Source organism: Cyphomyrmex costatus, unplaced genomic scaffold (genome assembly GCF_001594065.2).
Source record: "Cyphomyrmex costatus isolate MS0001 unplaced genomic scaffold, Ccosl1.0 scaffold36, whole genome shotgun sequence".
NCBI classification, from domain to species: Eukaryota; Metazoa; Arthropoda; class Insecta; order Hymenoptera; family Formicidae; genus Cyphomyrmex; species Cyphomyrmex costatus.
The window spans coordinates 4817309-4844823 of record NW_017277774.1 but is presented as its reverse complement, the minus strand read 5'-3'; the positions used below and the strand labels follow the sequence as shown (position 1 = coordinate 4844823).

Here is a 27515-nt window from a genome sequence, read left to right as displayed (position 1 = left end):
GGGAGATAATAATTAATTACTTATTTCAAGTATTGATAGTACTATTTTTCAATGCTTTCAGTATTCTGCAAGAAATAATTAGTTATTGTCTTTCAGTAATAAATTGGCCAGTATCAGATTTCTTATAATGGATTGATCTTATTGTGAACCGGATATGCATAAGTTAAAATTATAAAATCTTTTTTGGTAAACATTTATATTTTCCTTTATAATTACATATTACGTATAAAAATAATTACGTATAAAAATAATAACTATTCACATTCGTAATCATTTAGATCATATAAGAATTCGATCTGTAGATATTTTTGGGATAGGATACTTTAAATAACACACAAATATAGTTTATGATAGAGTTTTACTTGTTTCTTATATTTAGTAGGTATATAACGATTACAATCTAAGGCTCTGCGTATAAATAGTATCCGCACAGGATCTCTTTCAATGTGTTCGTACACAATTAGCGCCATGCTTTTAATGTACCTTTAGTGCCAGCTTTGAGAGCTCATATACATCGATCGATTTGATAGTGTCGGGTGTGCCATCGCTATTATCGACAGTAATATCGTTAAAGTAACACACTGATCAACAGTAAACGTCCTCGTATCGGAAGGTATCTACATATTGCTACTGATTCCAAGTTCCGTAATTGCAGCCTGAATATGCACGTCGAGAGGTTCGCTTGCGTCGACACCGCTATGCTGATACCCATTCAGAAAGTAACACGTGCCGGATACACTGGCTGGCATTCCCTTGGGTAGATTGTCCTTGGTCCGCGGTTCCAATATGAATCCTGATTTTTGTATTAAGCACCTGTAAATACATTCGCAATTTCGTGAACGATGAGTGTACGAGTATATTGTTCCCTTACTTCAAAAGTAATGTTCAACTAAAAGATACGTGAATTTTAAATTACCATAAATGAGTTAATTAGCTATCACTACCGAGCAGAAATTATTGAACGGAATGTTTTAATTTATTAAAGATTAATATCCATTATATTTCTTGTGTAAAAAATTGAAAAAATTTCGAGAAATTTTTTAATTTATTAATAATTATATCCTTACACTGATCAAATGTTTGGTTTCTTTTTTATTTTCATAGTAATCTGTCAATTATTAAAAGTGAACTAATTTAACTTTATAAAAAATTGTTACAACTTAAAAAGGGTGATGTTTTTAAGGATTGCCAAATGAAAATGGCAAAAACGACTTGATTATTTTAAGAAAAATTTTTTGCCAATATTATTGGAGAGAAATTAATTAATATTTTTCTGTCTAAAATTGAAAGATAGTTTTCCTTTTTCCTGAGCAACTTACTCATACAACACAAACTTCCAAGATACGTCCTAAAAACATCCAGAGAATGTCTCTAAGTCCTCTAATTGTCCTAAGAATGTTTCTAGAATATCTGTCGGATAAAGTATACTGTAATTTTTTGAATTGTGTCACTTTTGAAGTAAAGGAGTGATATATGTATACACAGGAAGAGATATTTTATCAAAAGACATACAGGTACGTAGTCGGACTGACGTTGACACGAAGTGGTTCGCTCGTGGATTCAAATTTATTCGCCAACGTGACATTATGTCCAAAGAGACAGTATCTTGGCATTTTCTTACCAACGATTCCTGCCAACACCATTCCAGTGTGAATGCCGATGCGCATCTGATAGGAAAATAAGCAAGACAATCTAGTGAGTCGACAACAGCTCAGTACGCCGCATATTGGCGAATATAAAAAAAGTTTGATAACAATCAGAAGAAAATATCAACGAGAAAGAGAAACACATAACTTGGTATAAATGTTAATATAGCCATGGATAGACCGCATTTTCTCATATTTTCAAACCGGTCGCTTGCTACCGTAGTTAAGAAATACTTTAAATGGGAAAAGTTTTAATAGCATTCAAGGCGAGAATAACAACAGACTGTTCTGGATATGTAATAATCAGAAATAGGTATATCTCAATTGAAAAACTTTGAAAGAAATATTTCCGAGAAAAAGGGAGATATTTGAAAATTGAAAAATTGCTTCAATTCTTATTTTTTATAGGTATGAATAAATAAGTAAAACTCATTCATTCATACAGTTAAAAATTAAACTTTTTTAATTCGGCAAATTTTGCTATAATATAGCGACGAATATTATTTGTGTATACGTAAATATTTACAAAAATTTTTAGATTGTTTAAAATTTTATATTGTCTCTGTATTTTGAAATGTGGAACGCAATGGTATATAACATTTAATACAATATTTATGTGCACTACTATTAATGATTGTATTTTATCGTGATGTGTTTTCTCGTTCAGTAATGGAAGAGTAGAAACATTGGTTGTAATGTACCAAATTGCATAAAATCATAATAAAACTGCAAATGTTTACTACGCTATTACTGTCGACATTGTGCTGAAAGAAAATTGCATGTAATCACAATCTTATCTGTAGTCGTGTAATCATCAATGTAATACCTTTATTGGCTTGCCTTCGTGAGTCAGGTGATGAGAGCACGTTTGTATCATCTTTAGGCCCATCCAAGCAATTTGTTGTGAATGTGTATTAGTATTTCGATGAAGGCCGCATGCAACGCAGTAGGCATCGCCGATTGTCTCTACCTATTTATACAAAGAGAAAAGTAAAATCAATGCAATTCCATTTATGTTTGCTTACAATAGCTACTTTTATAGACCATGTTCGATAAATATTGACATAATTAGAATTCTTTGATCAATTAAAATGAAAAAAAATGTACATTTCTACTCTATCGGCATTATATTATTTGCTATTGTAGGAAAACAATAGCCAACCATGATAAGATATTATTTGTGAGTTAAATCCAGTTCTTTCGATGTCTCACAGATGGCGGCATCATACATTTCAGCAGCTCGAGCGAACTAGATTATAATGAAACGATCGGTATTTGTAAAATACCAATTGACAAATAAAAGTATTTGTTAAAAGATACTTATCTTTTGCATGACAAATTAATAATTATTTTTCGAATACGTCGAGAAATATTTTAATACAATTTATCTTTCAATTTTTATCTATTTAAAATTTCAAAAAGCAAAGAACCTTAATTTGATTAATATAATTTGCAAATTAATAATTATATATTAAATCCTGACCTGGTTTTTATATGTAAAAGTATTATTCTCAAGCGATTTTATAACGTACCTTATACACATCTAACTGACCACAGTAAAGATCAAATTGCTCGTATAAATTTTGAAGCATATTGATGACCATCATCGGCGTCGCTGTAGCGCAGATGGATGTAAATCCGACTATGTCACTAAACAGCATCGTGACGTCTGAATACGTTTTCGCCTCGATTGTCTCTCCTAAACGGTTTAAATACCAATATTTAAACAATGATATCTCACAAAATATATTCAATGTTATCACAGTTATGTTGTAATTTAATAGTTATAAATAATACGAATTAATGCAAGTCTTGATACTTATGTGTGTAATATTTACATGCATGAATATACAAATACAAATATCTCAGTATAAACACCAAATTACATATAATGTACCTGTTGTAATTTCACCCTCAGCAATATAACCGTAATATAACACGTGTATATTACAATTATTGCTGAATGGAAAATTACAACTAACACATTACATATGTAACTTGGTATTTGCTAGAATCAGTTCTACAGGTGAAGTTAATAGTTATGGTTTTTATAATTAATAATTATTTCTAATTTTATACGATATTGTATTACATTTTACTTTGGAAAGAGAAAATCTTAAAGAGGAGACAAAAATGCTGTTGTGTATATTTTAAAACACAGATGGTGTAATTTACCCAGCCATAGACGTTTCGCAATATCCGGGGGAAATATAAGATGTAGAAGGCTGACATTCTTTTCTCTTTCCGTATCGACTGCCTGGTTAGCTTTTTCTATAGAAATTTTCAATTTATCCATACGTCTTCTTAAGCCATCCTGAAAGAGGATTACGCCATTGTATTTTATGTGGATACGATAGTACAGAACATCGATCCGTTTCAATTATATTAAATGCAATGAATTGTATATTATTCTACCACAATGAAACAATAACAACCATTGATAAGACACAAAATAAATACGACTCAAGTTTTGTTAAATAACACGAGTGCTCGACTTGTGGTCACATAAAACCGGCCGTAAATTTACTCACCTGTGCCCTAGCCTGCTCGCCAACGAGTATAACGTCCCTCGTAGCGTCGTGAAGAGGGATATCAGAAATGAAGAGTCCTCGACCCGTTAAGCCCTCCAAACCGTTCAAAAACGGTGAACTTACAAATAAAATCGAGTCTGATTCCGGACAATGTACCATCTGACCCTTCATTTCTAATCCCTGTAACAAAGCAGTTATTTTTCTTGAATTTATCTTATTAAATTACACGTACGTGTATTCGTAATATAAAATTGATAATCCACTTTGCGTAGCATGAGACGTGAAATTAAGCGATTCTCTCGCGTAATCTGCTTTTGTTTACGTGTTTGTATTTTACGTAGTATAACGATCGAGTTCGCAAGTAAGTTGATCATCTTATCTTGTGTTAGCGATCATGAGTATACCTTCGCAAGATATTCATCGTCATTCACGTCGTGCAGTCTCTGGAGGGTCAGGATAAACGGTGTATTCGCGCGCTTTAGGATCTCGTGAAAGGTCAAAGTGACGCCGTGGGGTCGTGTGAAGACGAAATACGTCGATATCCCCCTGCCGAGCCGGTTCAAGTGGTGTCCAAAAATCTTCATGAAACCGACTCCGAGTTGCACGAGCTCCAACTGACGATCGACGACGAAGTGCCATGGGAACGCTTTGCAAAAGCTCGCTACCCCCATACGAAGGTCCGTTGCTGCGGTCGAGAGTGGACGGAAAGTGGATGACGCGATGTCGCTGTTGTTGTCTACGCCCAGCTGTTCGCTGTAACGCTCTGGAGTAATCCGATATCTGCAATATTCGAGGAATAGGTTGCAGGTGCCGTCCTTTCTGCCATGCAGAAGAAATACCTATTCAATAAGGGATCAATATCGGTCGCGCTTTTTCGGCATACATCAGAAGCAATATGAATGTTAGGAACGCCTCTACGTTTCAACGATATCATAGAGCACTTTGCATATAAATATCAAGATTGAACTTATATTTAACTTCTACACTTAGGTATACGTGTAGAATAGAAAAGTCAACACTTGTTATGATGATTTAAAACAACCAGGGGCAAAATTACGGTCGTTCCTGATGCTACATCCCACAGATAAATGTAACCAGCACGACGGAATGTTTAATTAAACTTGGAAACGTAAGCGTTGTGCGGTGACAATGTTTTGCACGTCATTTACATGTTCACGAGTTGATCTCATCCTTTCAGAATTAACGTGAGACTCGGTAGTGCCGCACCTATCATCAAATATTTGCCACTGACGAGAATCAATATTTGTTCAAACGAAAGGTTTGTACTCTCACGTGTTCTACCTTTGCCTATCTGCACGAATTACATTCTACTCACGTGACATTATTTCACTCCACGCGATTCGGTGAGCAAACATTATATACAACATGCAAAGACGTAGAACGATATAATGACATTCAATAAAAAAAGATTTACGCCCTTTTTTTCATCTTTTCGGGTCACCGCAGTTTTGTAGTGACCGATGTGAATGAATACGTTTCGTGATTGAATCGAAATGGAAATTCTGGTACGTAAACACGCGAATTATTTGCGTAAATAATGAATGTTATACAAATAAATGCGTATAAATTATTTGCATAAGGAATAATATTTGCGATGTTATGCGAAAGTCATTCGGTAGAGGTTATTAGAGTTTATGTCACAGCGTATTTCAACTACTTTGAAATTTCATCTGTCTCTGCAGTCACCATTTATATTCATATACAGAGATCTAATCACAGCTGAATTGAAAAATTTCGGCGAATATTGAAAAGGCCATAATCATGTTGCGCAGTTGATGTTGTGCCACCAATTTTCGCCGTATTTCTCCAAATCGTATTTCCACCGCTTGTGTCGCTTTGATTTCATATTTTTCGTTTCCCTTTCTCTCTATTTTATTCCCTTTTTATTTCAGTTTCACGAGTAGTCGTCGAATCAGAATTGTGTCGCTTTAGAGTGAGGTAACGCGGACCTCTGTATTCGTTGTCGCGGAAAACTCGCTCGCGCGTGACGTTTGATAACAACTTTTGTATTCTTCGCTAAACACAAAGATATAGTCTAGAAAATTTTCTTTATTTTTACGTTTCGATAGCGTCCTTATCTAACAATAAGCTTACCGGTTTCAAAATCAGGCTGAAAAGAAACGGAAATTAAAATCTGTGGATGAGACTTATAGAATCCTCGATGAAAACAAGAAGATGGTACAAAAAAGATAAAAATGTCGAGTTTGTCGATCACGAGAAAACGAGAAAAAAAAAGACTTTATATTCATAAAAAGATTTACCTAAAAAATTTTGTATTGTAGGGATCCGGCAGTATATACACATCAGCTTTGTCGCTATAGAACTGCCTGGCTATGCCCTTCAAACTGCCCACCAGGAGATAGGCGATAGAAGGATGGTCGGTGGTGAAGTGTAGCTCCAGCGCTTCCGGTGCGGCGATACACACAAACTCCGCCTCGGTATCCGATCCCGACTGATGCTGGACAACGTCATTTACGCCGTCGAGTGTGGTCAGGAAAGCTGTCAGATCGTTCCCAAGGCAACGAAAGGCCCGCTCTAGGAGACCCACGCAAGCACATGCGATCAGCTCCTGCCCGAGATGATCGAAAAACGCGTTCACGTCGATGTCTGCAAAAGTTCCGCAAACATGAATTCGCCTTGAGGGAATTTCGTCGAGTCACTCAAGAATCGTTTATTTCTTTCTTGGTGATATTCAAGTAAGTAAGTTTCGTAAACAATACATAGAGTATACAGTGTGGCACGTCTTAAAGTATATGAAGCAAAAAAAAGTAGATTTGCTGTGTGCAGATACTTTATTTATTAAAAAAAACCTATGTATACATATTTATCTTGAGGTAGCAGGCAGTAACGAGTATCTTCTTAAGGTTTTCTTTTGACTTTTTACGGAATTATAGACAGTTTATCTCCTTTATACTTTTATATTAAAAATCTCTATAAATGTTTAATATGATGTCGAATATTATTATAAAATCGGGCATTTGAGAATTCGAACAAGCGAATCTCGAGGGATCGATAATACATATGCCGCGTTTCAACTCTGTTATAAGCCTGGTATGTTCGGGTCCCTTGCAAATCCGGAAATAGATGCGGTGAGCAAGGGTTGCTTTAACGATCCCGTAGGTATTATTTCATATCAAATGTCGTTACGAAAACATGACAATTATATGTATAACGGTCCGTGTGATGTGATCTTGGTTAATTATTCGTATTACATCGCATGACAGTTTTTATGACATTTTGTCACATTATGCGATTCTAGAAAATTAATGAAATTCCCTCGATATTTATTGATATCCTTTTTTCAGTGAACTTTTGGTACGAATAAGCGTCGATTTATAATAATAATAATGTCCTCGAAGCTTTACGGTAATCGCATCGTTAGCCGATAAACATAATAAATCACGCGATGAAATATTGCAAATGCCTGATCGCGATCAAAGATATGGGATAATATGTTGCCCGGAAATGGAAATAATATCTGTGATTTATGTGTATATTTACGCTGCGATTAACCCGGAAGCCCGCGGACAAAGAAATTTTCGGTTAGAACTTTCTAGGTCACTGCGATACACGAGCAAAATAAGCGACAGTCTGTCTACGTTATCCCTGTATGAATTCGCTGAATGTTTTCTTTTTCTTTACGTGATATCATAAATTCTGGCAATAAACAGTTTTACTGTTCGACATAGCAGGATGTCGGACGTATAGTATGCCGTATAGACTCTTCGTAAGTCAATCTTACAAATGGCCTAATGTATACTGTATATCTTTGGTGACAGCAGGAGTCTTAGAGTTTCTCCCGAGATTGCATTACGTTGGTACGAGAAGTATCTTCTATGCTCCGGTAACCACAGCAACAACCACTTCCTGTCGCGTATACAAAATGCGAAGTGATCGCGTTGCTGGCGAAAGAACGTAAAAGGGTTCTGGGTCACGAGGGAGGAAATACATAGTATGTGGCTTATATGGACGATTTGTCTCGTCGCTGTGAGTTCTTATGAGCAAAAATACATGTTTTCTGCCTGCTTGACAAACGGCAGTGCGTATTTGTCAACAGCGATAAGCACGATTTATACTACGCGCATCGCTCAACGCTGCTAATAGTCTGCAGGCACGGGAAAATTTAATGGCCCGATAATTTTCTATAGCAGCGTAAATATTGCGAAACGCGAAATAAATAGAGAAAACTGTAAATTCATTAATAATCTCGTTTGTTAATCACATGCTATATTAAATATTTTCAGAGCTATTCTTATTTATGCTCACGTGTGCAATGTACTGAATCGCATTAATTGCGTTAAAATACGCGGCCTGCGCTTTTATCAGTGAACTTCGATATTCAAGGGCTGGTGTAATTGTTAACGCGGGGGAAAGAGATTCCACCAGGATGGCAATTTCTTTACGGTGTACGCTTTTATGGTGTACGCGCGCGCCTAGAAAAAAAAAAGAGATCGCAGGGCGATTTTGTTTGAACTTGAAAGTACCGCACTATGTGCTACCCTTGTCTTTTTTTTTTTTCATGGATTACATGCTTGGATACGGAGATCACTTCGACCGAGAATACGTATATGTTGCTATCATCGTCAAAGGAGCGTCTTGACGCAGGAGATAAGTTGGCGATATATTTAACAGGAAACCGCCACAGTGCGTTACATGTTTTATGGCGGGTAAACAGGCGTTTCACATAATCGCTCACAGTGTGCTCGCAGCACGGCGCAGCATTCCCTAATGTTGTTACGTAACATCACGCGTCGGGTTTATTGCATTAGAGCACCGTATTTCTAAGTTACGAGCGTTAAATTCCGTCCGCGAAATACGTTTTACATTACCAGACTATTAGTCACAAAGGACACATCATCCGAACGACGACCGTTGTCTTCGGCAAACGCGACCAGGGGGGGCCTCATTCGTAGGTTCCGATGAGGAAGTCAGATCCGAATACATTGCATGCGCATATCGATTGTCTGTGATGATTAATGGGACGTTTCTGAAGCATACTCCACTGTAACTGCAGTACTCGACGACCGAACGTAAATTGGGTTAATATGCGCTCAAAGATGAAGGATTATGGAAAACCATCTGACAACAACGTTCCTGTCAAGCAACATTATCCTTGAGCCTCTTTGTTAATCGAGATCTATGACTGCCCGTTAACGAATTTAAAGTGTGTGCTACCATATAGCTCTTTTGCATACAATTAAATTATTAACGAGTTGTTGAAAGAGATTTTCAAGCGATAATTCTGAACAGCTGAAAACTTGTTCCTCTGCGTATAGAGTGAATGCAAAAAGTAATTGTGTAGAAAAGATTTTCATAAAAGTATTATTTATAGAAAATAAATATTAATAATTCACTACATTGTTTGTATAAATAAAATTTTAAAAATCTATTTTATTCTTTGTTAATACATTGTTAAGTAATGTTTATTTAAAAAAAAAAAAAGATTTTTTATAATATCTCTCTTGTACAAATACTCTTTGCTTTTACTGTATCATTGCAAATAAAAAGGACATATTTGCACACATCGATAAAAATTAATTTACTAATGCATGTTAAAAATAAAAAGCGATTATATGTATAGCGTGTATATATCACACAGTCAAAATGTATGCACTTACTAATCAATGTATACACATATTTATTTCAAATTTAATACGTAAATATATTTATAAGCAATGTAATTTAAACTTTTATTAGTAAATATTTTCTATCAGATTAATTTAGTTTAGACAAAAAATTAAATAAATATAATTTTATCGATTTTTTTTAACTAGACTAAACTAAATAATTATCGTACTTCTATTTACATTGTTGGAAAATTTGTGTTAAATTTAACACATTTTACAAATGGTTTATTGAAATTTATATGTTAATTTAAATCAAAAGAATTTGTTAGAAGATAACATAAATATTATTTAAGGATGTAAACACAAAGAAAAGGTAATACTGACACAGTTCGTAAACAAATTGTAAAAGCATATTTTTTTGCATAAAAATTAATATTTTTGATAAATTAAATTGACATATATTTTATTTATTATATATTCATTTTAGAATGTGTGTTTTAAAACATTATTTTTATATTATTTGTCAACTTACTCATAAATTGTGTTATTTGAATACTAAAAAATATTAAATATAAGTTTAATTATTTAAATAACTTAATTGGATTATACTAAATTAAATATTATTTTAAATTGAATGTGTATACATACTATACGTAAAATCTGCGGAGACAATTGAAAAGTCTGTTGTACCACTAAGTAGTTACGACTGCCAGCAACAAACGAATATTCTGAGAAGTAACTGTAACTTTCTGAAGAGACTTTAATAACCTTACTTCTTTCCAAAGAGTATAGCTTACTTATTTCAATTAGCATTCTGAAATATACTGGTTCCGCACGTGTGCGAGAACTACGCGTTCGTCGTTTCAACGTTTAAGATTGATCACAAATAAACTCAACGTAGTTTGCAAAGTTTTTAAAGACCGTGAATTTCAGATACTTACACGTGCAAATTATACAAAATTAATTATCTTTAATAAGCATGTTTGTAATTAATTATCAGAGAAGTGCAGGAAGGACATACTATCTAGAAATGATTAACGGTACGAAAATTTCTAATTATAATTTGTTATGCTGTGTGTTATATTAATAAAGTAAAAATATGAACTAATAATAATAGTAATAAATAATATTATGATCCTCAATGTTTTTATATTCCAATAAAATTGATCTTACATATCTATTCCGCTATTGAAGTAATTTTTCTATACTTCTTCTCATCTCTATAAATTACATTTATATTTTATATAAAACCGGTACACATATAATTGTATTGTAATATAATTGTACGAGTATAATAATTGAGAAACATAATGCTATCATTATTCGAAGTCGAATTTAAAACTCGTAGAATCAACTTTTATTTCTGACAAGGAAATGGAGGGTCGAGCTAAGGCGAAATATAATTTTTCGTTTCTCCTTGCCACTACTTTTCTATATACAATCGATGAAATATTCAGGCGCGCCTCGCGCCTCTTTCGTTCCACTTCCGAAGACTCGGCAGTCTCAACTGAGTTCGCCAGCCTACGGGTGGTCCATTTATAATATAAGATTATCCTTACGGGACTATGAAGCGACAAGGGAGACAAATTTGAAAAGAACTGACATATTTCTTGAATCTTGACGGGGAAAGAAAAAGCATTTCGCTTTGTCGTTGCGTGTAAGGTTGAATCAATAAGGCGCTGTTTGCATGCATAAGATAAGACCCGCGATATAACGACGAATTGCATCTTGGGCATGATTTTCTAAGACCGAGTTCATCTAGTTCATTAATCTTTCGAAGTACATATTACCTATCCCGGAGGCTCCTTCGTTAATACCAGGAAACCTTCACATATAGTTACCTATTTATGTACTATATCTACCTTGCAACAGCGTCGTCATTAAAATCGTATCGAATCGTGTGATTGAAATATCGATAAAGATATTTCAGCACCTAATAGTTTCTAATCTCAGATAGTAAATATCGGAATTTCGATACACGAGTTTATAAAGCCCGATTAAGCTATTTTGAAATGAATAAGAAAAGAGAGATAAAATTTCTTTTATATAACATCATAATGGATCATTTGCGCAAACAAAAGTAAAAACATTGAAACAATTATTTCTATATTTATTCGTAAGATGTCTGCACGTTTAATGTTATTTAAAAGAATTTGGCGTTAATTATGTTACTTTCCAAAAATAATATTATCGTTAGTTTCCTTTACACAAATTATCCTCGTCGCTGCATTTCAAACTGAAATAAAAAACTGCATGTAGCAGAGTTAAAACGTAGGATAAAATTAAAATATTATCATACGACGCCAGATTGCGCGTCGCTATGCAGTTGCTAGGGAAAATAGAACTGGTAACCAAGGATCCGGGACGAACACATTTAGTAAAGCTGGAATAATTTGAATGTGAAGAAGGACGACTGCCTCGCCCCGAGCTTTATTTGTAACGACAGCAACGTTCATGGCACACATATTTTAACTTCCATTACAAGTGTACTACATGAAAAATGACATTTCTTTTTTATTATTTTAGACATTTCGTAATTTTTATATTGAATTCCGTCGTTTGTAGATAACTTTATTAATTATCGTTACGTCGAACTTTTTTTTTATTGAAAAAATTCCATTAATTCTTTCGTTGGGAGTAAAAGTGCGGATTGAGAAAAAATATACTGCACGAATTGCTTAATTGATGGATAGCATTGTTACTGTCTTGGTTACTGGTTATTTCATTTGAGACGTGGTAAATATCGATTGGATCTTTCGTGCTAGTTTTTCTATATTAATTCAATTAAAAACTCGGTCAAGCCTGTATTAACGGATTCTTGTGTTATTAGCTGCCTAGCAAAACCGGACAATGATACTTAAGATATAATTGTGATAAATACAAAAAGATTACAACATTAGTAAGATGTTAATAAATAGAGCATACAATAGCAAAAAATAACGTTTAGCGTTAATAAAAATCATTCCAAATTAACATTCACGTTTAAACAGAGCGATTTGAAATTGATTAATATGTTTGGAATATTAAACACATAATTAACATATATTAAAGAAAACTTTATAAAATTTTATATCCTTCTTTTATAACAGTTCTTTCAGCCATGTAAAGGTAATTAATCAACATTCCTATCTTATTATAAATTATATTTAAAAAGATTGATTCTCTCATATATGCTTAAATAATAAAACATCCTTAATTACATAAATAAAGAACGCTTAAATAAAATAAATACGTAATATTTACGTAAATAAGATTTTAAATATGTAATTTACAATAAAGCGGAAGTGCCGAATTATATTATATAATTTTTCGAAAGAAATAAAAGAGGAGGAACATCATAAAAGTTTTATTTTAAGAGATTATTTCTCTCTTTCTATCGTCTCTCGTATAATTTCTCTTGATTTCGAAAATGTCAACATAATTCTGAAATTAATACCCTGAGCTTTTTTTCAAGTAAATAATGTGACGTGATAAGTTTTCCTAATTAGTTGTGATAGATTTATGATAATCGTCTCAACGTATAAAACCGGATTTAAACTAATTGTAAGCGGGCAAACGCAAACACAAACACGAATGGCCAAATTGCTTTAATGAGAGCAAGCGGTGCCCCGCGGCGGCAAATTGTTTGTTCTTAAAACTCTTTCTGTTGCGAAATAACTAATAAATAATACTTTACCATATTGTGGAAACGAATAAATGCAGTAAATGTGATTTTAAAATTTATTCAACATTATGTCAAATAGTTTCTTTTGTTTATATAACAAACGTCTATTTAGTTTTTTTATTATTTAATTATAAAAATTATGTTATCTTACCACAATCGTAATTTAGTGTCTCGTAAATGTCTTCTAGTAAATTATAGTTTTCCTCCTCTTCAATATTACTTAAAAGCTTTTCTCTGAAAAATATAAAACAATATACTTCGTATTATTAAAAAAGTCATATATGTAATACAATTAATCATAATTTAGATAGATTCTTAGAGATAGATTCTTAGAGAAGAATATTACGTTAACATTAATTATTACCAATAAAAACTTGATTTAGATTTTTATTATGTTTTACATTTATTACATTAATTTTTACTAATGCAAAATTTTTATAAAAATTTATATCAATAAGACGTTAATAAGTAAAATTACTGTTGCTCGCATATCAGTATACATTCTGTTTCTCTCTCTCTTTCGTCTAATTAAATTTTAATTTAATGAATTATATGGAATGTTCTTTACTTTGATTTTGAACTGCAAATATTTCTGTACTAAATTAAATTGTTTCTAATTATATTACATGGTATATAGATTTTTTACTTAATATATTTATAATCATTACATTTCTTTGATACATAATTTCATAAAAATGTAATAGATATTATATTACATTTTATATTTTATACAATTAAAAATGTAACGTAGAGGTACTGTGTTTATTAGTATATCCAAAAAGTTTCCGAGTTTAATAAATTAAATGACTAACAATGTGAAAAAATTAATGTTATAAATTAAATATTAAACATTTTTTCATAACAACGTTTCATTCGATTTCTTTTACTTTTTCACAGACTATCTGCATAACACTCATAATAGAGAAAACATTTTTAATGAATGTACTTACAAAGACGATGTTGTCGACGTTGGAAGAGGTACTTCATGTTTATTTAACAGAGCTTCTAGCGCCATAGCCACCACTTCGTTCTATAATAAAAATTAAGATTTTAAAAATAATTATGGAAGAGGAAAAAATTAATTGTTGAATTAAAATAAATTAATTCTCATTGTGCTGGTTTATGTTTCAATATGTCCAATTAAATTTTATCAAAAATTAATAAAATATCTGAAATAATTAACATATTATTTGTAATGTAGAGCCTTGACAGATATAGTGACATTTTATAAATTGTGAAAATAATATACAAAATTTTTTGTTTAAAGAAATGTAATAAAAACTAATATTAAACTCTCTTGCGTTTGTTACAAAATCAATAAAAAATTATTTAGAGCATACTACATTTAACAATAATTCCAATATGCAATATATTTTACACATGCTATAAAAAATTCATTCTTGCAAAATATATAATTTAGTGCTGTATACTGTAGTAGTAATTTTAAACCTTTATCGAATAACTTCGGTGAAGGCTGTACAAAGATCTTTCTTTAAAAAATGCATTTGAATGATTAATATTTTCATGCACGCAAGTCATGCATCAATGTAGCGAGACTAAATTATACGAAGCTCGATTTAACGACGTACGTGAGTGCGTGTGATTCGACAATCGTTATGTAGCAATAATCCAGTATAGTTATTATGCGATACCTAGGTTTTCGCTGTAAATTACGGCCTGCATTTTACACCGAGAATTATGGCACCATTTGGGACGCTCGTATGGGCAATTCTTCTCAAGAGAATAGTGCTTGAGGCACTCATATGGGACATTACTTTAACCACATGACCTTCATTGCATAACGTCGTTAGAGGCAGAATTATTCTCTAACTTGGTTCTCGCACGGATTCACACTAAGTTACGATTAATATAATATCATGTTAAATGGCAATTAATAGTGGCTAACTTTATGTATCCTAACAACTATTACACCTGGGGACCGTGCGAAATAGGAGAATCACAGATTGTAGCTTCTACAAGGTCGTTTCAACATTTAACCAAATTATATTGCATATTGAGCACTGAAAGCTTTAATTTACTCCGTAATGTGATACTTTATTACATAATGTAACGCATGATGAATTGCATAAGGTGAAATACGATCTGCACAAAATATTCTTCAAGCTGTTTACTTTTCATTATTATACATAAATATTATAACTAAATGCATTACATTTTTAAGTCACGAAATTCCTTTAGAAGATATCAGCAAAGATCGATCAACTTTTGATCTGAAAACTTTTGTATCTCGAAAATTCTGAGAAATTCGTCAACTTATCATCTCTCTCTCTCTATTTATAAATGATACTATGAAACTTGATGTTGGTAAAAAGAAAGGAAGGTCTTTTTCATTTGAATATTCTATTCCACGTATTGATTCGATACATAACAATTTGTCAAAATGATATCTGACAAATGGTATTATCTACTAACTCATTGACAGATGATATCCATTTATATTGGCACATCGCGAGAAATGGCATCTAAAGTAATCAATAACTTACGCGAGTAAAATCAATTTTGTCTAACAATTTTATTGGTCATACCGATATATTTATTAATTTGTAAAATAAAATATATGAAATATGTGTAACAGTATAAAATTTTCAAACTGAATAAAGCAATATTATTAATGCGCATTCCTTATAATCAATATTATCATAACAAAAAAGTTGTTATATAATCTATTAGAGCGTACTATTTTAATATAATCTATTATAGCATACAGTTAAGTCCTGAATGTTAGTTTAGCGGAACATGAATTATGTATAATGCCAGCGCTCATTAATAATTGATTATAATCAACACTGGGAATTAGATCAGGGATGATCCTGCGGAAAATCAGGATGTAACAAGCTAATCTTCTTTGCGTATTAACATTTCTTGTTGTGCGTACGTCATGAGAATTATAATAATACGAATTAAACATACTAGTACACAAAGAACAGGAGATTAGGATAATTATGTTTTAGATGTTAACATATAACGAACTATGTATTGTAGTGCCGTCGATTCCAGGCTCATTGTTTCCAGCCACGTTGATTTCATCGCATCTTAATTTTCAACTCGCCTCTGATGATAATATAATACAAACGAACTGCTATAATAAAATTATGTACACAAAAAGAAGGAAAATAGGTAAAGCGGTTTAATTAGTACTTCGCGTATAAGTAGTTAAATTACTTTTCAACTTTCCAGAGACAGTTGCCCTCTTAATAGAGAAAATATAAAATTTTATGGGTTATTACCCCATGCAATTAATATACATATAATATATCAGAAGACTACACGAAAGAATATATAATGGACATTTTAATTCGATTATAAATCAATTGATCTATTTACATTGAATGGCATGTTAATGAACATAAGATATGGCACTTTCAAAAATGTTTCTTCCCCCAAAAGCATTTACGAAAACCAAAAAAATATTTCGCAAATATATTTTTTGTAGAAGACAAAAAAGAAAGACACAATAGAAATTTGGCAATGCAAAATGTTATTCAACCAACGCCCCGATAGTCACAGTTCGATTGTAGCCAAAATCGATAGGAAGTCGCTCTAGAATGGCAGAGGAAGGACATTCAAACTGTTTGTAGAAGGACAGTCATGCGAATTGACGTGTTTGTCAGTTTATATAGTCGTAGGAAGTATTACGTTGGTTTATTATTAAAAATGGCAGCATCGCCAAATAATTATAGACAATTTCTATTTGAAACTTGGTTGAATTAATTATTCCTACAGCAAAATGATTAATAATTATTAACGTTTTATATAGCTACTTTTTTAGGTAAAGAAAATATTATCGTATTATTTTACACTTTGTTATAATATGATTACCTCAAAAAGAAAAGAAATTAAAAATAGATAGTTTTAGCGATAACATTTCTAAATAATTACTATAATAGTATCTAGTGCTGAGAGAACTGCGATATCATCGCTGGATGTCGCCAGCTAATATTTTTATAGCACAGAAAATCAGCCAACTATTATTCCACGCCAGCTTCGAGAAATCAAAGTAAGTACTTTGCAAGAGGTACTTAAATTACTTAATACGTGGAGATCCCTTTTTATTTTTGCATTTTAAATACTCGACAGCGCAATAGCGGCCGCAACGAGATTCACGCGCGAGATTTCACCTTTCTAGTATACTAGTGCAGCCAATATTCTATTTTATCGAGCACTTTTGCATGCTGGAAATATTCATAAAGCTCTGTCGCATGAAAAAGAAAGGAAATAAATGATAGAGAACAAATTACTGACGGAGGGGTACGTAAAAGCATAGGTATATGTATCCGTTCGACGAAACAATACAAAGCCTTGAATTAATGTCTAATTTATTTTATTTCTCATAAACGTTTGCCTAATGTTTTCGCCGCGGAAAATGTTGTAAATTGCAATATTCATTGTATCATAAAGGTATAAAATTATACTTTATGCACTTGTTCACTTTTGACAAGGCGGTATAAATTACGATGTCATGCACATGTGTATATTTGTCACAACTATACGCACGCAAACTTTACAATTCTCCGGTAAAACTTCCGGTAAAACGTATATATACGTCTCGAGCGAAGATATTTCTTCGCGTTTAGAAATTTCACGAATCCTACGCTTTAAGCAACTTCTGGCAAAATCACATTGATGTTGAAGCTGCGGACATTTTGCTGCAGGCATATGCGGTTGCACTTTCGTCACGATGCGTATATCGACGCAATTCCACAAGTAGGAGGAAAACTTGATTTCCATCAATTTAACTAAGTAACGAAGTTTCTGTCGCGTCCATCCAATTCATCGAGTGAAATGGAGCCCCGTGTCGAACCGGTTGCCTATCACCATAAAGCTTGTCTCTACCGACGTGTCATTCGCGGTAACAATGATTAGTAGTGAACGTTCCCTGAAATTCACGATGCAAATGCAACACGTTTTTGCAATTTCGTTCTTGCGTATTTATGCGACAGAATATTGCACTGGTTAAAGCAGAGTATATACCAACCGAGAAGAACAATCCACCATATTGTCTCGCTGTAATCTGCGAAATGTTAAACCGTGTAATAGATACGGACCGTCTGTTAAATGGCATAGTTTAATTACTTTTGGCGGCGCACTGAATGTTCGTGCTACTGCAGATTGTTCGAGTAACCCAGTTGTATTTACCGTTAGTTAAGTTCAATTGTGTATTTTATTATAGAGAAATAATCTTTATGTTATACCTTAACGTTCTTGTTGATCATAATCGTAATTATTAAAGAAATGTATCACATCTCTCTATGTATAAGTACGATATATCCTTTTTTCTTTCCTGTTCTAAAAATAAACGCAGGGTCCTTTGTTATATTTGTTATATCATTAAATATTTTTCTTTGCGAAAGATAGTCTCTTGTTGTGAGGAACTCCAGCTTCTCATAAAGCGCTTCAGTTTGTTACTACAAAGCGCAAAAGGACGCTGTACTCGACAAAATAGAATGATAAGAAAAAGGATTAATCTCGTGCACATCCCTGACGTAGAACGTACCTTTAATGCAGACTCGACAGCTTGGTAAAAACGAGTGCCACGTGGTAAAACTAAGGTACACTGAATATCTTTTGTTTTGCGAAAATAACTGCGTAGTCTCATGAAACTCGTGTTTTTAAACTCGACCAATGCGTGATATTTTTAGCAGCCGTTTTCATCAAGAAAGGAATCCTTGAATACGTACAATGTGCTGAACTAGCACATTCGAGAATCAAAAGAGATACTACAAACAGTACAGACAATGCAGTGAATATCACACATTTGTGAAATGATGAATACAATTTTATTTTCTACAACATGCCAAAAAGTTGCTGAAGAGGAACAATTGCATCAAAAAGATATATCTCTAGATGCAGGCTGATAAACAAAATTACGATTCTTTATTACAGTGCTTTACAAGATATCACGTCTTTATATTACCAATAGATGCGATGTCGAACATATATTATATCTTACTAGTTTATCTATTTCATCTGACTTCTAGCCAACTTTGGGAAGTGTTACAAGATTACGGTATTTCTCTGTTGCTTCTTGGCGCGTGTTTTCCTCACGTCAAGCGAAATATCATATGCAACCCTCCAGAGATATGAAACCGTAATATCTAACTTTGGTATTTGTGTGTATATCGAGTTAAACAGATACGACTTATATAGTGAACTTCTAAATTTAATTAAACACTTCCTAGTACAAGAATAATCACAATAAGATAAACACAAAAGATATCAGGCATAAAGGGTGTAGTAATGAATAGCAGCTTTGAATGGAGCGTTTTATTTGTGAAAAAAGGAAACCTTTTATTTGGAGATGTCTAAAAAACCGTTTGTACATGTTAACATTGTTGTGTATATAGATAGATCAGTACTAACATTAAATGTTTTACTCTTATGAACTGTTTCCATTCCATGAAGTGCGCACCAGCAAATATAGAACTATTGAAAATTCTATAAAAATAATGCGATAGATTTACTGTTTACCCGTTGGGATTTTCAGTATGAGGTAGACATTGCAACGATTTGATAAATGTTGAATCTCTCCCTAGCGTAGCGCTTCAGTATTTATGTTCCGATAAAGATAAACACATGTGAGCCCAGCATATAAATTACTTCAAAAATTCATCTGGTGTACAATAATGTTTATGTTCGCGCTTTTTAGCGGAGAAAATACATAAACATCTTTATTTCATATGTATGAAGTTTTAGCAAACTAGGAAAAAAACCAAATTTTAATTAAACTTTAGATTTTAACAGATATGTTTATGAGAAAGAGAGAGAGGGGGGGGCGAAGAATATATCAAAAGGTTTATTAAATTTCTTACGAGAATATCTTTCTGTGTAATTTTCAAGTCAACGGAAATTTCATTTGACTTTACGTTTCCACTTACGTTCGTTTAAAATTATTCAAGGGAGAAAGAAATATACGGGAGAGTATCTACGACCATTTATCGATCTGGCATATTTCTCGCCGTAATGGCTTCGAAAGCATCCAAAGCTAGTCTCTGGAAGAACTGCGCTTCTCAGAAGCATTCGTCCGCATACGAGGAGCGTCGTGCAATGTGGATCATCTATCACACGAGTGGCCCGTCGTAAAAACGTACGGAGGGTAACACGCATGTTATGCAAATCTATCAAATCGATCGCAGCATTTCCATAACATTGCGATAGCGTGGCAGACGATAGCGTGGTGTACGGCAGAACTACATTTACGACCCTTACGATTACCCCCGACGATGTTGGAAGTGCCGTTAGAAACGACGAATGTATCGATCGTCCCTGAAGAGCGTATTTGTATTGCAACAAACATGATTAAGTTCTGGTAAACTGCAGTTCATTTAGAAAATGTCGTCATGAATTTACAAACTTATATCAAATATATTACAAAAATATATTACATTAAATGTAAGAGGAAAAATGAGGGAATTGCAAACACGGAGCAAACACAAATAATACTATTACAGTATCATTTGTTGGAATTCGCCGACAACTTTGGAATAAACAATTTGAAGTAAAATCATTTTTACATGCTTAATTAACAACGCTGCACTCTCTCATTCGCCCGGTTAATCCTTAATATTATAACTTTTGTGATATAATTTCTCATTTCTCGTACCCACAAATAGTCCGATATGTGTTTATTACCATATTATAATATTTAAATAGGAAGCACTCACTGTTTAAAATAAATATTACACATTATTTTCTCGATATTTTTTATGTAAGCGAAAAAATGTGATAACTGCTAATATCTAAGCGAAAAGTTAAAGCCGACATTCATTTACCAATTATAGAACCTTTATTTAAAGATTATTTGGCTTCAAACTGTAATAATTAATATTTATATATTATTAAAATAACATGATAAATACAAATTATATAATTTCAAATAAGAAATAAAACATTTGTCATTGCCCTGCGTGCAGCGAGTAATTCCGAATGCCAAGAGTCTTGTTTTTTGTTTAAAACTATAATTTATATTGATAATTACATAAATATTAATTATTATAATTTAAAATTAAATAACTAAAGTATTGTAGTATATTTCTTTCAAATAAAAATTTCTGCAACTAATAAATAATCATAGGTTTTATTCAACTTTTCCCTGCAATAAGTGTTTGCAGTTACTATCCTCTATATTATAATAGAATCTTTTCTGAATATCAGACACTAATTTATCATAACTCTGGACCATATTATATTTCATAATTCATAATACCCGTGCTTTGCAGTGATTGTAGTAATATACTTGCGCCATGTTACCCTGCGAGAATCTTCCGGAGTTCGAAGCTTAAGCCACTGATTGAAAAATTGTACATTAATCTCTATTAAGTAATACCCGATAATTCCGGCTAATGCCTGAAGCTTGTACGTGTAATTAAAATTTCCCAGCGCTTTATCTCAGTCCTCTTCCACGTGCATGCTAAATTTCGACCTGGTGCATGCGACAGATAATAGTACCGCGTATGGACTTTCAACTGTGCTTAAAGTTCCAAAGTGCCATGATATAACGTCAGTTATCGTAGCAATTACATTCATGCTCTTGTGAATTTATACGGAATATTTGCGTCGGCTGTTCGTAGAATAGAGAAGGAAGCTTGAAATACATTAATATCACGCATCGACTACGAGCAATATGATTCGACGTAGAAATATTGTGTTAAAAATATCCGCGCGCATCTGGCATTCGGGTGAAATTTAATAAAACGCAGGACATCAAATCCGAATATATCTATTTCGCTCGTCATTGCCCGGGACGACGTTTATTAAATCGCAATTAATGTCTGCATCGGCGATATTACGTTATTATTTTAGTAAATTTCCCGCGTGAGGTAAAACGCCGTTCAATCTATGCCCGGTATCAACTCCCGATCTCTCGATTAACGCAAGCCGCATGATACATCATAGTGCTCCTAACGCCGAACTGACGATCGAGGTACACCATTATTGGGTCAAGCACGATAAGTGAGTTACGTGCTACTGAAGTTTCTCGCGGACTGCAAACGGGCATTTCTCACGACACAGCTGGCATTTAAGAAGCCACCGTTAGAAATGGCTCGTTTAATACCGCCGCTCATAGGATTAGGCAGGATAATCTATTTAATGCTCGTTTACGAGAAGCTCTTTTAGATGCACAAAGGAATTTCTCGACATTCCAATGTAAAAATTTCAATGCTCCGGCAAGTGAGGAAATAGTGATTGTACTTTTCGGACAAAGTACCCCTTTTTCGTTGATTTCTTCATTGAACGCCACATTTTCGCTCGTCTTACGCTCTTTTACGACGTTGAAAAAAGAAAAAAGAATACTTAATTGGCCGTGCGGATAATCGAAAGGCAACTGCAGAAACAATACCTTGATATCCCGCTCGTTAGATTAATTGCATTTGGAATTTGCAATCCGCCTTTTCCACCATCGCGCTGCGTTGCGCAGGTATTGTGCTCGTAAAATCCAATTTCGATTTTACAGCACCTTTTCCCTCTACACACACATAGGTATAGCTATCCGATATACCTACTTTTTTACGCGTTGTGTTAATTCCCCTCGTATCGATATAATGGTTCATATATAGAGTATATATATATATATATATATATATATATATGGATTTTATTTTTTAATGCTCGCGTCATGCCGAGCTGGTGAGAAGCTACCATAAAATATCGGCTCTTCGATGAAGAAACGCTCGCAATGACATCCATTATACCAGAAATATCTTGGAACGTCCTTGGAAAGATCTCTCTTTTCATTTGAAAAGATTAAAACGGAAGCTTATAGAAAGACGTCGTACACTGCTAGGCTGCGTTTTACTGCGCTAATAACTTCTGACCCCTGCTCCGGATCTACAGCATTTACCCGCTTTAGAATGTTTTCCATAGCACATTAGCAATTTTTAATATTTACCCTTCGCGATCATTTATTCATGAGCTTTAGTAAATAACCGCTTGCTTTATCAAACAATATTTGCAACGAACGAAGAAATATTCGGCTGTATGTGTACACGTTGCAAAGCAATCTCGTGTTCTCCATCCTTCTAGACTAATTGCTCTTGACCCTTTTAACTCGAAGCTGCGCACCGAATACTCGTTTTCACGTCATCTCGAAATACATGGCTTGTGGATTTTTCGAAAAAAAAAAAATCTGAGAAACGTACAATTCTAAGAACGCAATTACGGCGCAAACAAGAACGTTAAACTTTCTTGCAGCAACGAAATTACAATGTTTTTACGAACGTATACATTTGGCCGCGCCATCTCCGTTATTACAAAATTTCGACAGTCTCATTTAGGAATGAATTCTGTACGCGTTATTGATTTTCGTGGTATGAGAATATCGCACAATCGCAAACGTTGAAATTGAAACTCCAACCGTAACTGCATTACAACCAATTGGCAATCGGATTTTCAAATTGCAATTATAATTTTCAAATAGCCATATACTTAATGGGCTACACGATGTACTTTGTTACTCGAAGAAGATTTAATAGAACCATCACAGATACGGAGACGTGCCGCGCCGTGCGCTGCATTGGAAAGACAAAAGTTTCAGTCATTGGAAATTTTCCGACGCACTTGTCAATTAGGAAGCGATATTAGAGACGTCGTTTTATATATAACGTTACGTGAATTAAACGGAACTCGTGCTTCACGGTCCATTGTCTCGCTTGAACTTCCACAAGAGTTCAATCAATAATGAAACCTCTGATTTCTTCCTTCGAATTTCCATCTCAGTAATATTTATCCTGGCGGTGCTAACCCAATATACGACGTTTCCAGAATTCCATTTACTCTAGACCTAGCACAAGATTTTCTCCAATTATATTTTATATAAGAGATATCAATCGAAGAAAGAAAGAAGGTACTTCTCACGAGCATTTTATTGCGTTCATTTAGCGTTTCATCGCTCTCTTGCCACTAGAAAAAAAGTCTGGTTACTCTAATTGGAAGTTTGGTCGAAAATGGATAAATCAAATTTTTCTGATTGAATCTATTATAGGAATTCTAGTTGAAATAACTGAATTCTGATTAAAATTTTCTGGTTTGTTCATTTTCAGTCGGAAATTTTTTTAGTGCGACTTTATTTTAAGCAAGAAAATTAATGAATCATATTTATTCAACGATAGAATTTGAAAAAACGGAGAATCTGTTTATTTCACAAAAGGAAGCCGTTTCTAGAAAATTATGATATAACGCGATGCAGTCAACAAGTATTGTTTGAGACATGTTCGATTTTATCCGTTAATATGAACTTCGCGTCACGTTCCATGCCTATTCTTGCGAGGAACTATTCATTTCCACTTCACTCGCCGTATATCGAATGCTGATAGTGGGCCGTGTATACGCTCAACACCTCTCGGATTTGCACACGCCGTTATCACCCTAAGTGCCACGTCCTCGTCTTCCTTAATCTGCCATCAAATGCCATTAACTCCCTGAAATATCAATGACGTTTGCCAACTAGATACGATCATGCGAAGGGAATCGATCCAACGTAATAGCGATGGAAAACTCGTTGAATTGCTGTAATTTAATAATCAGAAGTGGCAGATACTATCTTGACGATGATAGTTGTACGACCTAACCCAGCGGATATATACTCTTTAAGATGTATCGGAAAAGTATGATTTTATCTCTTCGTAAAGAGAAAATATTTACCAACTGATATCGATTTGTTTTGTGTTAAGAAGTTGTTATTTATGACTATCGAAGATGGCTTTAACGAAAGCACTAAGACTCTATATCTGTAATAAACATCAATAATATGTTTCATATTTTCCCAAGTTGCTCATTGCGTAATTTATCATGTAAGTTTTAAAGCTATGAGAAAAGGAACGTGAAAGCATTATGAAAGAAGTACATATTAGCGGAAAAGACAAGACTTTCCGTGCCAAGTTTAATGCAAAAAGCTTTAGTAAGAAGCTCTATACCTTCGCAAGACAAGGTTTGAAAACATTGGCCGTTCGCGTGAGCCACTAACGTGGTTTGCTTCCGCGCGGAGGAGGAACTTGGAAACTCCCGCTTTCTCTAACAGCGACGGGAGGAAACTTTTCGTTGGGATTTATTACATATTTCTGACCCAGTTCTCAATGAAAAACTGTCCCGATTCCCATGATGATCTCTGCAGCCGCGAGCGCGTTTATCGTATGAAAAGTTTGATACCGGTTTCTATATAGGAAGAAACAGAATGTGGGAGTTTGTGCAGTATTGTGAATAATAATTAAGCAAAAACGCGTGTTATTACTAATGTGAGCAGGGTAACGAAAATAATTTTGCTGGGCTATATTATACGGTATAAGTAACGCGAAATATTAAATAAATTATTTATGACCTGTATATAATTAATTTCGTTTTTCTTTAGAACGCAGCTAATTAAATCAAAACAAACATCAATTTATGTCGTGCTAACATATATGTTTAGGTCGATGTGATAAACATAAATTCGAGCATTTGCAACGCGCAGATTATTGCAGGTCAAAACGACCTTAATTCGGCGTTTATCACGATCGTTGCCGTCTTTGAAAATGGAACTCGATCGTACTTCAAATCCGCGGTTATACAGGCTTTAGAGCCGACCAGAGTAAAGAAGGGAATTCACACAAACAGAGGAGAGTGTACATAGACGACAAAGTGGAATAAAACCTCGGGAACTGAACCAATTGCGTGTTACCGCCTGCATTAATCCAACTTTGAGCTCATCGAGAGAAAAGCCGTACAAGAGCCAAGTGATCCTTTGCGCGTTAAAATTATTTCTTACGCGGTATTTCTCCAGGTTTCCACTTTCATCTAAAAGCTTGGAATAAAACATGCAACATCTACTTGTATACCGTTCACTATCACATCGATAAGATATTAAGACGCTAAAGAGGTGCATGCTGAACAGCGGTAAATAAGGATAGCGACGATAGCGAAAGCTGAAGAAACAAAATCATCGTTTATTTAATACCGAAGGATTAGTCAAGAGGGTCACCGCGGCTCTTAGGTGCTTCAGATTAAGTGTCTGTGTGTTCTCAAGGTCGTCACCATCTTCTCCTAAAAGCGACGACGTTATTTGAACTGATGATTGTCGCAGGACATCAATGTCCCGTTCGTCCTGCCTGATCCTCGCGATCCTGCGATGGTCCCCTTCCCTGCTGCTGTCATCCCTGTGAGTTAGTTTGAAGCGTCTGCTAGAGAATGGACATGCCATCTTGCAAATTGGTCGCTCTATTGTAGTCCAAGGGATGATCATCCACAAATTACCAACGTGAGATGTGAACACGCGGTATATTAATTGAGGGACATGCCGCGCGCTCGTTGTATATTTATCGATGATCAGCTGGCGACTGCTTGAAGCTCTCTCTGTGGTCGCGTACCCTCTCACTGCACTTCTCAGCAAATTTTCTCTAAACGTGATAGTATTTTACAAGACCGTTCGAGACCTAAATGTCATATCGATGTTCTAAGCGGCGCGCAAACACGTGAGACCGATTCGAAAAGTCGTAATTAACACCGCCTTCGTGTTTGTCTTCTCGATCGTCGCCGTATCGGCGTTGCTGATACCGATATCGATGATGATTGTCGAAGAATCTGTCATCCTCGATCGCCTGATTATTTACTACACGTTGTGGAGCGAAACCTCTCGTTGTCGCAACGCGCTACTGGAGCACGTTTATCCGGCGTTGTCTGCGGCCAGCGTCTAGCCAAATGCGATGCACGCGGTTGCATATTAACTAGCGTCGCCCTTTAAAATTTGCCTCGCCAAAATTTAGATCATTTTTTGTTCCCCGTGATTTTGTAGAACCGTTTTCGCGATGTGATCTCTTATTTCTTACCCTTTATTTGCGATTACGACTCCTAGGGACGCCGAAAGTGCGACCCAGTCGCGCGAGATAGATAACAGTAATTTGCGTGCGGATTTACCCTGTCAGGAACGCGGTGGATCGTCAACGGGTACACGGATACACGGTAAACGACGTGACGACTACGTACGTTGCCGTGCCAGAGCGCGTAGCGCCATACTGCTCGCGGATTGACCGAGGCGCAACGAGCAACGCTCCGAGGCGGTGGAGAGGAGAGGAGAGCGACGAGGAAGGCACCCGAGCGA

At 34.4% G+C, this 27515-nt stretch overlaps 1 protein-coding gene across 1 annotated transcript; it reads right to left on the bottom strand.

Annotated features, from left to right (window-relative positions):
* Positions 1-349: 349 nt before the first annotated feature.
* On the bottom strand, positions 350-27401 carry Gycalpha99B (guanylate cyclase 1 soluble subunit alpha 2). The gene is made up of 11 exons (XM_018543006.1): positions 26376-27401; positions 14380-14459; positions 13581-13663; positions 6460-6805; positions 4582-4957; positions 4178-4357; positions 3822-3960; positions 3179-3345; positions 2473-2616; positions 1513-1667; positions 350-813 (listed from the first exon to the last, which is right to left on the bottom strand). The coding sequence occupies exons 1-11, from the start codon at positions 26658-26660 to the stop codon at positions 618-620; spliced, it is 2151 nt and encodes a 716-aa protein (XP_018398508.1). The 5' UTR covers positions 26661-27401; the 3' UTR covers positions 350-617.
* Positions 27402-27515: the final 114 nt, after the last annotated feature.

Bases quoted from the DNA above. Each gene is read 5' to 3' on its own strand.
- Gycalpha99B (XM_018543006.1), bottom strand. From the start codon at position 26,660: ATGATCATCCCTTGGACTACAATAGAGCGACCAATTTGCAAGATGGCA. The intron at 6,806-13,580 runs GTAAGATAACAT...GAACTTTTGCAG, and splicing joins GACACTAAATTACGATTGTG to ACATCGACGTGAACGCGTTT. The intron at 3,961-4,177 runs GTGAGTAAATTT...ATCCTCTTTCAG, and splicing joins GCGAGCAGGCTAGGGCACAG to GATGGCTTAAGAAGACGTAT.